The sequence below is a fragment of the Pempheris klunzingeri genome, chromosome 11 (assembly GCF_042242105.1).
Source record: "Pempheris klunzingeri isolate RE-2024b chromosome 11, fPemKlu1.hap1, whole genome shotgun sequence".
NCBI classification, from domain to species: Eukaryota; Metazoa; Chordata; class Actinopteri; order Acropomatiformes; family Pempheridae; genus Pempheris; species Pempheris klunzingeri.
In genome coordinates this window covers 5,640,733-5,655,155 of record NC_092022.1, presented here as the reverse complement: position 1 = coordinate 5,655,155, position 14,423 = coordinate 5,640,733, and the positions used below count along the sequence as shown (strand labels likewise).

The 14,423-nt window shown below is 40.3% G+C and overlaps 1 protein-coding gene across 1 annotated transcript in view; it reads left to right on the top strand.

Annotated features, from left to right (window-relative positions):
• The window catches only part of cfap74 (cilia and flagella associated protein 74), a 50,006-nt gene that overhangs the window by 28,865 nt on the left and 6,718 nt on the right, over positions 1-14,423 (top strand). Inside the window, exons 22-30 of the mRNA XM_070840279.1 lie at positions 4,411-4,498; positions 7,522-7,695; positions 8,607-8,740; positions 8,905-9,181; positions 10,539-10,673; positions 10,892-11,025; positions 11,496-11,630; positions 12,858-12,967; positions 13,084-13,139. Coding sequence (XP_070696380.1) covers positions 4,411-4,498; positions 7,522-7,695; positions 8,607-8,740; positions 8,905-9,181; positions 10,539-10,673; positions 10,892-11,025; positions 11,496-11,630; positions 12,858-12,967; positions 13,084-13,139 — 1,243 coding nt within the window. The remainder of the gene's footprint in view (positions 1-4,410; positions 4,499-7,521; positions 7,696-8,606; positions 8,741-8,904; positions 9,182-10,538; positions 10,674-10,891; positions 11,026-11,495; positions 11,631-12,857; positions 12,968-13,083; positions 13,140-14,423) is intronic.

Sequence of the window (14,423 nt, the reverse complement as noted above, 5' to 3'; positions counted from 1 at the left end):
CATTACTCGTGCTGCTGCTGAGATGGTGCAGCGTTCACAAGCACTAACACAGCTACAGATACCACCCCCTCCCTCCTCCCTCTGTATCACACTTTTTCTCTCGGTCTCTCTCTTTCACTTCTGTGCTGTCTTCTCCCACTCTCTCACACACACTTCTCTTTTTCTTGCCCTCTCACCTCTGCGCTTAACAATACTTCTCTCTCTTTGGTTGTCTCAGCCTCTACACTCCTCTATCCCCGCGCTCCTTTACTTCCCCTCTAACTCTACATCCACTCTGCCTCTCTCTGTTATTCTCAAACTCCTCTCATCCTCATCATCTATGCGGCCACCATCCACCACTGCTTATATGCTGGCCCTGATTCTGCTTACATAACCTTAGACACTCGATCCAGTTCCCTGCGCTCTCGCTGACAACACTATTGTTCAACAGTATAATTCCAATTTATTACAACTTGGATCTTTGTAGGTTTGGCAATCAGTTCTACTGATTATGATAAGATTGCAGTCACCAAGTTAATAGCTGGGATCTGGGAACAAACTGACATTGCTAAAAATAAGCCCGGCAGTAGCCTGATGAACTGAATTGCCGTTCCATTTCACTTCATTATTTAGTGTGACACTGTTTGTGTTAACCATATTTTGTTTGGGAGGGGTTATTTTGCTCTGACAGTGTGATGAATCTGTCCCACCAACCTTGGAGGGCTGGTTTCTAAATTATACTCTCTTCTACTAAAATTAATTTGTGGACATCTCAACAACCAACAGATCTGGACGAGTGATTTTGACTGCAGACTTAAATAGAATTTATTTGATTCTCAAAAAATTTACTTCCTATTTACATCCTATGCCATTCCAGACTGCCAGCTTTATTTGGATTAGGGAATGGAGGCACAAGTGCTTTTATTGTGCAGGGGATGACATATTTCATTATCCAGATGGTCTGAAGAGTCTTTGAGGATTCTGGAAAAACCTTCAAAACAGCAGTAAGCGTTGGTGAACAACCTTCTGGGTTTTTAAAACATTGTCAGGGATTTATCTTTCAGGAAAACTAATACTTAGCTCTGTGACCTGAATGTAATGATAATAGACGTAGACACAAGCTGGAAATAGGTGAGTACAGTGTTATCATAGCCTCTGAGATGTCCTGAGGCCGTGAAGAGTGTCCTTCACCCCCACAGGAAATCATGCTGGGACTGGAAAATAAGTGTGTTTCCAGCATGTCAGCAAGCTGTATGTCTCATCTCGGTCGTGGTTGGATCTCGCCTCCAAATCTGTTGATTTTTGGTAGGTCTGCTTTTGTTTTATGCAGTGGCGGTGTGTCATTTAGAATGGCACTGCCAAGCCTTCCTAGCCAGAGCCTGTGATTGGATTTCCAAATCCTCATTAGCAGCACTGCTTTCACTCACTGTCTCATCCACACACACACACTCATACGCTGTTAAATCTGGACTCTAAAATGACTCATAGATTTCATTCTTTACACAGGTGTAAAGGCTTCTTGCCTTCCCTCCTCAGGCTTTTGGGAGAGGGTGAGCACATTCTTTCTTCCTGCGATTGCGCTAAACCTGCCCACATCCCTCACCGTCTTTCCTTTGCCTCATCCCTCTCTGCTTGTCTTCCTCCACTATTATTTGTCACCATCCAACCCACATGTTTCTTTCACACATCCAGAGCATTGTTCCATGCGCTACATAATCCCCTCTCTACAATATCAAGGCCAGTGGTTCACATGACTGTGATCCTGTTGGGTAAAAAGGAATGCCGCTCATTTGCATTCAGATGGACACAGACAGCCTAATGATCAGTCCTTTCATTAAACTACATTCATTTAGCCCTGCATCATGTTCGTGCAAGCCAATTTCTGTTTGAGGGAGGGGAGCTATTACATTTTTTTTTTGTCATTTTCAGTCAACATAGAAGCTGTGGTGGCTGACAGTTTTTCACAATAATCGAAGAATTGTTCAAGAATTGTTATTTCTGTCTTTTTATAACTGTAACAAGGTAGGTCGCTATGGAAAAAGATGAAATCTTAATCTCTCCTGCAAAGCTCCGAGTGGTCCAGTGTTTCTCCAGCCGAGGGAAATGGCCTTCAAACCAGACTTTAAATCACTGAACACATCAGAGGTGTTTCACATCGCCACATTTATGTTTTAAAGTCAAAATTTAACAGACATTGTTGTCACATTCAACTGAACTGAGGTGTGGAAATTAGCATGTGATCTACATTAGCTAGCCATGCGAATAGGGTCACTTGGGCCTGAAATTCTTGCTTTAAAACTGAGCAACTCTTCCCAAAAAGTGGATAAAGACATGCTTTCTATTTTGAAAAACAATAATTCAACTACCAGGATCAAGTAAAACATTCTTCAGAGGAAAATTTAAACCTGATAACAAGATCATTAGAATAGGATGGCTTGAACGAACAGCTTTAAGCGTAATCGCTGAAGAGAGACGCAATGTGTCCCACCCCGGCGGCTCCGGCTGATAAAAGGGAGATTAAATGGATGATTTACTACAGATTACACCAAACGGCTCTACCAGTACTTTCACTGCTAGTTCACTGCTCAAATGAGTATCAGAAACTTTAAAGATGATATGAGTTGCAAGAAGTCAACCAAACAAAATTACCTGTTTGGTTAACACAATTTTTAAGATTAATTTTACAGTCATTTACTCTTATTTTTGTCCATCCATTTCCCCATAGTGAAAAATCCCTAAGCTTCTTAATCCGTTTTTTAATCCTTTTCATAATCACTTTTTTTAATGGTGAAGTGAAATCCAAGCAGGAGTCCATATTGAAGAGGGAAATGTATATATTTCAAGTACATTATGTTTTCTCCTGTCAGGTTAAAGGAAAAATCAGCAGCCACCTAAAATCAGAAGCTCCCATATGTTTCTTGGGTTTTTTCAGCCTGCCCTCATGGATTAGAGGTTATCCTCATGATCATCATTTCTTTGACTTTCCAGGTTTTTTAGGGATGGACATGTAAGTGGATGAAGTTAGTTAGTCGGTTAGCAGTTGTAAGTGAAATCCTTGGAGATATGCACTGTAGCTCTTACCAGTACTGCAAATTTAGAGCAACTATTTCATTTTTACTGTGTCCTCTACTAATCTCAGACGCATCATTAAACACTATGGAGGAGAATTACTTTTGGATGTAGCTGTGGATAATCTGGCTACAGAGAAGAAAAGCACACAAAGAAATCTGTGCAGGACACTGGCAAATCTGAAACCCCATCCATCCGCAAAATTCTACGGAGCATATGGGCCTGGCGACGTCCCACCACGCTTTTCCACTCTGCCCTGCCAAGCTAATTCAAGAGTGACTCTCCAGCAGCGAATCTATTTGCAGGCAGGACAAGAGTGCTTCCTTAAATACACCCTCCGCGCTCATTGGTCAAGCTAAGGAGGGGAGAAAATGACTTTTTTTTTTTTCATTACTCCCCTTTGTAAATGCGGGGATGCAATTTTGACTTGTGAGGAAGTTACCTTTCTAGCTTTGAGTCATGAAGGCTGTTGCAAAAGAGTGGCATGTTTACCTCAGTCGAGTGCAGCAATGAGGGCTTGAAAATATGAAGCACAAACCTGTCCTCGAACCTGACGCTGACAGATTTGTTGAAGGCGAGGCTTGGTTTTAGCGCTTTGAAAAAAAAAAAAAAAAAAAAAAACACACTGACATCTGGAGAGCCTTAAAACCACTGACATTTACAGCATTAGCTCTCAACCAGCATTAAGAGTGTAAAGAGGGAAAGACAGAGAAGACAGTTGGTAGGAGGGAAACAGAGGGAGGAAAAGCAAGGAATAGCAGGGAAAAAAGAGAAGCATGTGTGAGAGAGACAGTGAGAGGTCGGGGGTGGATCTGAGCCGCAAACTGCATTTGACATTTGACCACTGTTTACATGATAATGAACTATATATTCGTACATATATACCGTGTATGTATATGTAATATTGAGGGATTGGAGTTTTACATAAGCCTGTGCATGACTGCTGGGCCTCTTTGAATCATACGTCTCCCATCACCATGGCTACAACCTACAGTAGTGTGGAGGCGCGCTCTACATCTCTCTGCTGCTTTCCCTGGCGAGGCGATCCTACAGTCGTGGGTTAAAGTAAAGTAATGGGTCTTCAGGGTCTGAATCTTTATCTTTTCTTTTTTTTTTTTCAAAAGCTTGCTAGTGGCTCGTGGCTTTTGACTGCCGGTATCTGGTGTTCTGAAAAATTAGCAACCTTTAAAATCGCTGTTGCAGTCATTTGTACATCATCAACCCTTAATTGGTGTCTTTACTCTCCTCTGTTCATGAGCAGGATGTAAAAATGAAAGATTTTCATGAGAAAGAGCCACTTGGCATTTTGTGTTTTGTGTTTGTGTTTCTTACTCTGTACCTGCCGTGTTTGCTCTTTCATAGATGCTCCTTATCCAAAGATGCCAAGAAGTTTTTTGACAGAGATACAGGAGTCCTGGAGGTTCCAATGACAGTGCAAGTAGCCGGGCAGGTTTGTATTATATTATATTACATTATACACTGCCTAAATCCAGCCTGTTTTTCAGCAAACCTCCCTGTGATCATCAAAACAGTGTACTTATCATGCGATACAGTGCTTGTGTCCTACTTTGTCCCTACAGAAGCAGAGCCACTGAAGGTTGTAACCTATTTTGCTGATAACAAGCTAAAATTATCTCCCACCCCCAAGGCTCAGTTACTCCATGGGCGCTAATAAGCCAAGCATAAAGGTTATCCCATATTGTTTAATGGAACATTTCTCCAGAAGCTCAAAATGAGAACACAGAAATCTGCCTGCTTTCTACTCATTCCATGTTGTACATATTATTTACTAACTATTATCAAATTTAATCAGAATCAGAATCAGAATTCCTTTAATAATCCCCAGGGGGAAATTGCTTAATGCCTTTAATGCCTTTCAACATGGTGTTATGCTTACAATCACTTACACAATAAATAAAGCAGTTTCATAGTACTTTCATATATAGCATATACCATATAGAACATACAACATTGTTAGCATATGTAACATATAACATCCGGGCTGTTTGTATATAACATGCATAGCAGTATATAGCAAATGAAACATGGACAAGAGCACATGCATAAGACATAAAAGTATTATTATTGTTCAATTACTGTTTTTTGATAATATCCTAAATGTTCCTCAAAATAGCTACGCAGAAGGCAGCTGGATGATGTCACTCACAGGTTTTTGTGATGGCCATCACATTTAATTACTTAAACTTTGCTTCTGAGAAATCATGTTTTGTCACTTTGGTTCTAAATACTACGATACCCATGAGTCTCAGCTGCTGTTGCTTTAGAGAAGTCAAAGGTGTGAATCATGAATTCTTCATTGTTGCAGTTGGGAATAAAACATTGGAATTTGAAAGTGAACTGATTTAAGCTGCAGCCTGCGTTATCAGTTTTCTAAAAAAGTTTAATTTCCACCCACTAGTAACCACGCACATAGCAGAAGTACACCTTTTTTGTTCCCCTCAGGCATTGCTTTTTCTATGGCTGAATAATGTTTGATCAAAGCCCTTTCATATCTGTTCCAAGTATGGGTTTCTGCTTTTTTTATTTTATTTTGAGTTTTAAATGGGTTTCTTGAAAACAAATGAGAAAGAATAATCGTAACACTCTGAAATACACACAGCTCAAGTGAGAAATATAAATTGTAAATTAATAAGTTGACGGACTTTTTCTCCAGAAATAAGCTCTCATGTCCAATATTATATTAGTGCAATATTATATTGACATTGAACTGATAATAGGTGTGTATTTTCTTGATGTTATTGATGTTGATGTGACAATGATATTATAACTTAATTAGGTACAGACTTTTGTTAGACTACATTTTACCAAGATGTTATATTGGTTAGCATACCATCACAAGTGCATACAGACAGGTCTACATCATGGATTTGGTGTTGTACTGTAGCTTAGTTGTGTGCAGTGCAACAACTATTTGCAATTCAGTATCAAACAAAAACATCAATCATTCCTCTCAAGATGCACAAATCTAAATATCCTCTTCTCAAGGTCCAACTTGCATTTTGGAATATGTAAACAGTCAGAAGCCCTTGAAGTGAAAAAATAAAGTGCTTACAGCAACTGAAATCCTTCAATTTGTCAGCAGCAGCCTTTATTAAAAAACACAGAGCAGCTGCTTAGACATGCGTGTTGCATTGATGCCAGTCCTCTCTCTCAGTAAATCTAAATCTGGTCAGTACTCTTGCCAAATCGTCACCTTCCTCTCCTTCACCATCCAGCCCCTATTCCCTGTCTCTACCAGGACGAGGAATGGATTGTTGGGGGGGCAGATCTCTGACAAGGAGCCAAACACTGCGCCAGGATGCTCCTGTGGAGCACCAAAGCTGTTGCCCTCAGCCCCTGGCCCTGAGCTCCTGGCATTAAACTATGCACGCGCACACACACACGTACACAAACACACACACTGTTGTATGGTCACCAGACGTCACAGCAGCCAGGAAAGCAATGGTGCGAGCAATAAACAAGGTCATGTGCTGAGAACTGACATGATTCAAGAAGACATTATCTTGAGAAAAAAACACAGCACACAAGATCACAAGATGACTTAGTTTTCTAATTTAGTACTCTCCATACATAACGGACCTAAAGACTTGTTAAAGGATAAGGCTGGTTATACTCTATATAACAAATACTATATTCTTATCATAGCTAAAAAATCCCACAGCACAAAAGCGTCCACCACATAGAATAGTCCCTAACCAATGCACAGTTTACTCCTGTCTCAGTAATGTTTGATCAAATCTACAATGCCCAGCAGTTTCAGGAAATTATTTTGCCTTTTTAAAAAATGAAAGTATAATTGTGACAGATTTCTTTTCTCAGGGTTAAAAAGTAATCTCAATGATAAACAGATACTGGGGTTGGTGCAGAATACCTAGCTCACACACACACACACACACACACACACACACACACACACACACATCCTGCTTCTCAGCTGCTCAGTGATGAAGGATGACTTTATGCATAAAAATCTCCATTTCTGCTCTGAAGACTAAAGTGACCTCTCCTTAGATACATTAGACACATCCAGTGCATATATTCACAGACTTAAGAAGGCTTATTTTTCACAAAAAATTCATTCCGTGTTAGTCCGAAATTCATGTTGTTGCAGTCTGTTTCTTTTTCAATCTCTCTGAATATGAAAATGTATAATTGATATGTAATTAAGATTTCATAAGTGAGAGTTGTTTCCAGAACAGCCCCTGCTGCCACTTTTCCACTCTTATTTCCACTTTTTATTACATAAATCAAACCATCCTGATGTTACCTGATGGTAACATCATAATGATATTAGAATTGAATAAAGAGCGTCTGGGTAAATATGTCGTTGCCGATATGTTGTGATATTAAAAGGAGATAGAAAGCAAATATGTATGAAGGAAACTGATTTGATGATGACGGGAAAATGGCCAAAGTTCTAAAGGTAAAGGTGTTTCATGTTTGTGCGTCCAGGTGAAGCCTCTCCATTTCACAGTCCAAGCAGTTGTGACCTCCTCAGACCTGCAGTTTGACCAGACTGAGGTGGACTTTGGCTGCTGCTCCATTTACCAGTCAGTCAAGAGCAGCGTTCGCCTTACCAACCGGTCTCTGCTGCCCCAGGACTTTGGCTTCTTGGGTATTCCAGAGGTACTGCATGCGTAGTAAGAACTTGAATTTGAAGAACTATGATTTTAGTTTGTTGTGAATTGTTTATCTTGTATTAAATGGTACCGCATTTGTGAAGTACAGATGGCTGGATCCACATCCAAGCAGAAACAAACCCAGGTAGTATCACTGAAAACAATGTTTTTATCAGTGCTGTATTTTTAGATGTGTTTGAGACTCTCAGTAGGAACATTTCTCAGTAGCAAATTGTTCTTTCTTTTCCCAGTTTTCCCGTTTTTGAGGTTTGCTCTTTTTATTCAACCCTTCAAATTATAGTTCTGGAGATTTCAGTCGTAGTTGATTTATCAACACCCTAGGGTGCTGTATTAACAGCAAATGCAGTTTTGTACTGCAGCAAACCCACATTGGGTAGCTACTTTGGTAGAAATACAACAGAGGGGCAACTGTTATGTCTGTTTACAGTGCAGCCAAACAAACTTACAATGTTTTATTAAAGCAGTTGAAAATAGTTGGTGGTGCATGTGGAAGAAATTGTTTTCCACACACAAAATGCAGTGGGACACCTGTCATGTGCAGCTCCTCCTCTAACAGCTCACTGTGGCTGCTCCTTCTTGTACATTACTGTACTCCATTGCAAACATTTTAAACAATCTGCTCACAAAAAAAGTCATGATTAGCGCTAAATGCAATGACAAATATAGTGCACACAGCTTTTCTTCTGTACTTTGATATCATATTGTTATAAGCACATAATAAAACATAAATACCAACCCATTCCGACTAGTCACCACGGCTGTTATAGTCTCTTCTTCTCTTTCTTCTACCATGAATGTTTTCAAAACTGAGGATTGCTTTAATGAAAGGTTTGAGGAATACAACTGTAAATTGGAAATTTAAGCAACTTGTATTGTATGTGTTGTCTCACACTACAGTTTATTGAGGTCCAGCCTAACGATGGTTTTGGCACTCTGCTCCCACAAGAGACCCTGGAGATCGATCTGATTTTCAGTGCCAACAAGGCCAAAGAGTATACTTTCCAGCTCAACTGCAAATCTGGAATTAACAGGTTCATTTTGAATCTTACAGTTTGTGTAAATTAAAAGGCATGTATATGGACCAATATTTCCCTGATTTAAATGATGGGATCTGATTCAATCAGTGTCTGTCTGCTATGATGGATATAATTCACATAATTGTATCCCATATCTATTTCTTTTTCTTTGCCATCAGAGATTTCCACCTGTCTTGTAGGGCTGTGGGTGTCCGCCCTCCATTAGAGCTATCCCATTCTCTGGTCCAATTTGGGGCCACGGCAGTAGGTGACCACTCCACCGCTATACTTTACCTCATCAACCATCAAACCAGCCAGAACCAGTCCAAACAACCCATCACTCAAGTGGTCAAGGACTCCATGGCTCCTGTGGCACCCAGGCTGTTCTCCTTCACCCTACCCAAGGACTCAGACATCAGCATCAGTCCTTCCTCAGGCAACCTGCTGCCTGGAGAGGTGGAGTAACACACCTCTTATGTTTACACTGACATTAAAGGGTCACTCCCCTGGTTACTAGTCTTGAGGGGCACTACCCAGTCTGTGAAAACAGCTTCTGTGGCTCTAGACAAGTGTGAGGAAATTTCAGCTTGGCAAAGAAAGCTTTTGTTTCAAATTAGGGAAGTGGTATTTGAAAGCCAGATAGGCAGGGTATAATGAAAAGATGCTATTGGATGTTTCTCAAAAGATTCACTTGCTTGCTTTTTCTGGAACTTTTTACTGCATCTCATGGTCTTCAAACTCAATCAATCAAAATGGATAAGCTAGCATGTGGCCCATCATTTAAGAAATGTTTTTGACACTATTTTCAGCTGAGGAATTTCTTTTCCCCAACATTAATTTGGCCCCCTCCTCACCACTCGCTGGCTGAGTAATTCTGTGGAGCCTGATCTCCTGAGGTTGTGTTTCTCATTTTATGCATGGCCAAAATCGTATTCTAACATTGCTGCACAACCATAATTAAAGTTTTAGGCTATTATCTAACGCCTGGTTCTAATTCTGAACGTAAAATTGTGTGAGTTGAGCTAGTGAGCGTAACCTTTATCTGGGATAGGATAGGAACTAAATCTTTACTTATCATGAAAATTTGCAGCAAAGACTTAATGATCACAGAGGAAATGGATGTCAGGAAATATCCCAGTCTCAGTTCAACTCGTCGTGTTAAACAGAGTTACAGTGATACAGTCCACCGTCATAGCTGCCGCTGGCCCACAGCAGATGCCTTAATAGTGTAATAATGCACTCTACTGGTCACTTGGTAGAAGTGCTTTTTATTTTGCACTGTCTATGCAGCAAAATCAATGAGCTCAGAAGAAAAAAGGGCAAATCTTAATGTTCATTTTACAGTCACTGGATGCAGCATCATTACAAAGTACAGATATTTTAAACCATTGCTGTTCATGGTTATGGGTTGATAGTAGAATTTGAAGTTGACAGTGGAGGACCTTCCTCCAGAATCCAAACAATTAATCCCTAGTATTCATTTTTTTCACCAGCCAAGTGGGAGAAATCCAGTAAATAGCCTGCATTCACAAAACAGAGGGATTACCATCCTCAGTTCACTTCTATTGGCCCATGCAAGAGATACCCCAGAACAGGAGACTGGCCAAAGCTAATTTAAACCTCCATTTCACAATATGAAGTGGAGGTTTAAATTAAAAATCACCAGTGAGGAAGAACACTGGAGACTAAATGCCATGTTAAAGTTTCCTGAAAATGTGTGTAACACAGCACACACATTAATAGTCAGCATTACTGCTGGATCCTCTAAATGTGAACAATCCATGACATGTTACCATCTCTCCTCTAAACCTAGAGGTGTTTGGTCCAGGTGACATTCAGGCCCAGACTGTCAGACCGGGAGATCAAAGACGAGGCGTTGCGTCTCCTCCACCGAGCCAAGTTGCTCCGGGAGAAGGAGTTGGAGAGTAACAGACACGCTGAACGGGAGGTACGACTGCACACACACACACACACACACACACACAGCTACTCCAGTCACCTCCTGCTGGTGTGAGGGTCAGTGTGTGCTGCCACAAGGATTTTAGATGTGGGCACATCTTCACCAGCTCACAGAATTTTTTGGCTTTCATAAACATATTGGTGTTTATACAGAATGTAGACGCTATTTTTGTATGGGTTCAGCAATCGTGTTTGTGTGTGTGCAAGACTAAAAAGGAGGTCCCAGTGGAAAGCAGTAAAGGGAAGAAGGCATCTGTGATCCCAAAGAACAGTAGGGTGTCAGAGAGCCCAAAGACAGAACAACTGACTGAATCACCAAGTCCTGCCGACATACAACCAGGGTAGGTGTTTTTCATTTCTACAAAGGTCTGATTTTTTTTTTGATGAACCTCATTGCTTGCTTCACATCACAAACAACTTAAGAAAACACATCCAATTGCTGAACTGATATCCAGCAAAGCAAATAGCCATTAATAAATATTCCATAACAGAATTTAAAGAGTAGTACTGCAAAAAGAGAATGAATTATTCTTTAGGAAACATCTTTCACATTCCCCTTAAAAGCATGTCTATGTTTCTCTAATTAATAACTTAAGTGATCAAACAGAATTGAGTAAACACAAAACCTTTGCATGTCTAGTCCCTCGTCTTCCAGTGCTTAAATAATTTCATCAGTATTCCCTTTTTTTTTTACATTTGCAGTAATGACACCATGTATGGTATGATCTCAAGAATTTGATAAAGGAGGGTTCATTATGCTGAGTATGAGGAGAGTTTGTTGAGTTTGTTGTGCTGAATATTCTCCTTCAAGGTCAGAACAGTATGAGGAGGCCAGGGCTTCTCTGCTGTACTCCTTCAGCCAGCGCTACAGCGAGTACACAGTTCCCTGCTTTGTGTCGGACGGAGACCCTCCAGACGCAGGCCGACAGACCCAGCCAGCATGGAGGTAACACTGAGTCAGCTTCTGCTCAGCTTTGTACAGCGCGCTGTAGGCCCTGTCATGTCAGATTTGTGTCAGGATATGTCTTTAGGCTTCACTGGACCCTAGACAGAACCAAAGTAAATAAATGATTGCCATTTGCAGTCATGTTATGAGTGACTTTTTTAGTCCTGTGTGAGTCCTTTAAAAAAACAGGGCCTGCTGTTTCAGACTTCCACTCCTTTTTTTATCACAGATTTTGAATGATGAAGAAAATAAGGTCTGCGTTTGGTAGAAGTAACAAATCTCAAGTCCAGATTGCCCTAAGGCTCAAATGAGCTGTTGGGCCCTGTTCTTCTCATGCACGCATTATATTGTGTATGGCCCTCATCCCCTCCTAGTGGCAATTCACTGCAGACTACAGAGAACACTTGGCAACATAATATTTCACCCACAGACACAGTAAAAACCCTTCTACATGCCCCTGGTTTTGATCATGCTAAGGTCCAATTTTACACCTCAGTTGTGGAAAATGTGACACTAAATGTGTCACAGTTCGGCTCAGTAGTCTCTGTTGAAATAAATGTATCAGAGAAAAAACTAAAGACTGCATCCAAACTCGTTGGTCACTTGCTCCCATCTCTTTCTTCTATTCATAATGTTTTCAAAATCTTAGCAGTTCAAAACATCTCATGAGGCTCTTCTACTTAACCCCAGCTTGTGTTGAACATTGTCCTGTCTGTACTAGGACTTTAAAGTATGTCCAGATTTTGTTATAATACCAATAACATTATCTCACACAGGAAAAGACTGTACGACCAAATGCTAAAGCAATTTTTTTTCTGAGGACACAGAAATCAGACCGGTCGTCACAGAGGGAATAGAAACAGCATGGATCCCTTTGTGTGATCCAAATTTCACTCTCTTTTAAAATGTAGGGCATTTTTAGATTTATGGTTATTTCGCTCCTTTGGATGGAGCAGGAATTGTTCTAGGGACCCTGTTACCATATCAGCAGACCCCTGCTTTAGGCAGCCTTAAGCTAACATTTTGTGGTGCACAAAAGATAGTTAACAGAGACTGAAAAGCTTTATTTCAAGTAGCTGTTTTAAGAACTGATCAGTCACAGTATAAAAAAGAGAATTTGTTATTTTCCATTATTCTCCTGACTCCAAGTGCTGTAAAGATTAGCAAGTGGGAGCTGTTAGACATTACTCCTTACTTCATAGCTTGTCATGTCCCTTATCTCCACAGTCCCTCCAATACTCTTTACTTGAAGCTGCAGTGTCCGGCTGTACAGCCTCCTCTAGTGGTAATATCCAATAATGGAAACAGTATCATAGACTTCCATCAGGTGGCAGTGGGTGAGTGATTTTGAAAGTTTATATTGCTTAATGGTTCTTCACACTGTAAATGTTTACTTGTGCATTTTGCTTTCAATATATATTCAACCTGGTGTATTTGTGTCTTCTATATTTAGGGGATAAAGTGATCAAGAGGTTCACAGTTCAGAACATTTCAAAGGAAACTTTGGATGTATCCTTTCTCCCAGAACACAAAGTTCTACACCTAAAAACTATAGAACTAAGAGTCACGTTTTAAACAGCTAATGCAAATAGACTTTCAATAACTCCAAACTCTTGTGTGATGGTATCTGTGCCTTATACACACTTATATCTGTACTTTCTATGGACTTAATACTAAGTATTAAAGTAATGGAAAGATACATATTGGTCAACTCCACTGTCAGTGTTTTGAGCGCGTGTGATAAATCATGAACATAATATGTAATTAGCATGTAAAAGTCTTTAAATGTCTCTCAGCAGATACCCTATAGTTTGCAGGTGTGTCTCTCTTAAATATGCAAGTCACCCAAATTACAAACAAGCATGCTTTTCTCACTTCCCTGTCAGAGTATACACTACTCACAGAAAGTTAGGGATATTCGACTTTCAGGTGAAATTTGTGGAAAAAGTAAAAAGTGAATGCTACAGTGATATTATATCATGAAAGTAGGACATTTAAGTAGAAGCATGCAATGGTCATTTTATTCATCTTAAACAATTTATTGAAAGAAAATCTAACAACAGTGGTGGGTATACCACAACAGAAAATTTTTGGTGCCTCAATAAATTGGGACGTGGCCAAAGGACGTCCACTCCTCTCCTTTCTGTGACTCTTCCAGTCTCTGTATCACTGTTCCAACCTCCTGATGACACTCTGTGACCCTCTAAGCTCAGTGAACACCTCCGTCTGAGGACTTCCTGTTTGAAGCCTCCAGTGTTGAGGTGCTGCTGATCAACTGTTAGGTGTCGTCTTGGTCTCATGATGTCAGAATGTGAACAGCAGGATGAGGAGGACTGTTTAAATACCAATTCTAACTGAAGCAGGAAATGTATTGGTGGATTCATGGATCAAACCTGTTGTGAATGTTGCTGTTAAGCTTCTTGTTAGAGAACAGCAACTTGTGCAAAAAGTACTGAGACACTGAACAGTTGGACATGTGCATTCAAAGGTTTAGAGAAGGTCACATTAAGTTCACCTGGAAAGTTTAGAATGCATTTTAGGTTCATCCTGAAATTTCACCTGAAAGCTGAATATCCCTAACTTTTTGTGAGTAGTGTATAGGAACACAGATAGTTTGGTTTTTATTTGCTCAGGTTTTGTGGTGTCAGGTGCCGACATTTCTGCCTCCACCCCAATAAAAGTGAGGTTAGTGGAATTTAGTTTGTGGTTTAGTATTTTTGTGCCTTTACTTGGGGAGAAGACATGATGGGCAGTGAGTGAGGAGAGAGATGGGGAATGACACGCAACAAGGGT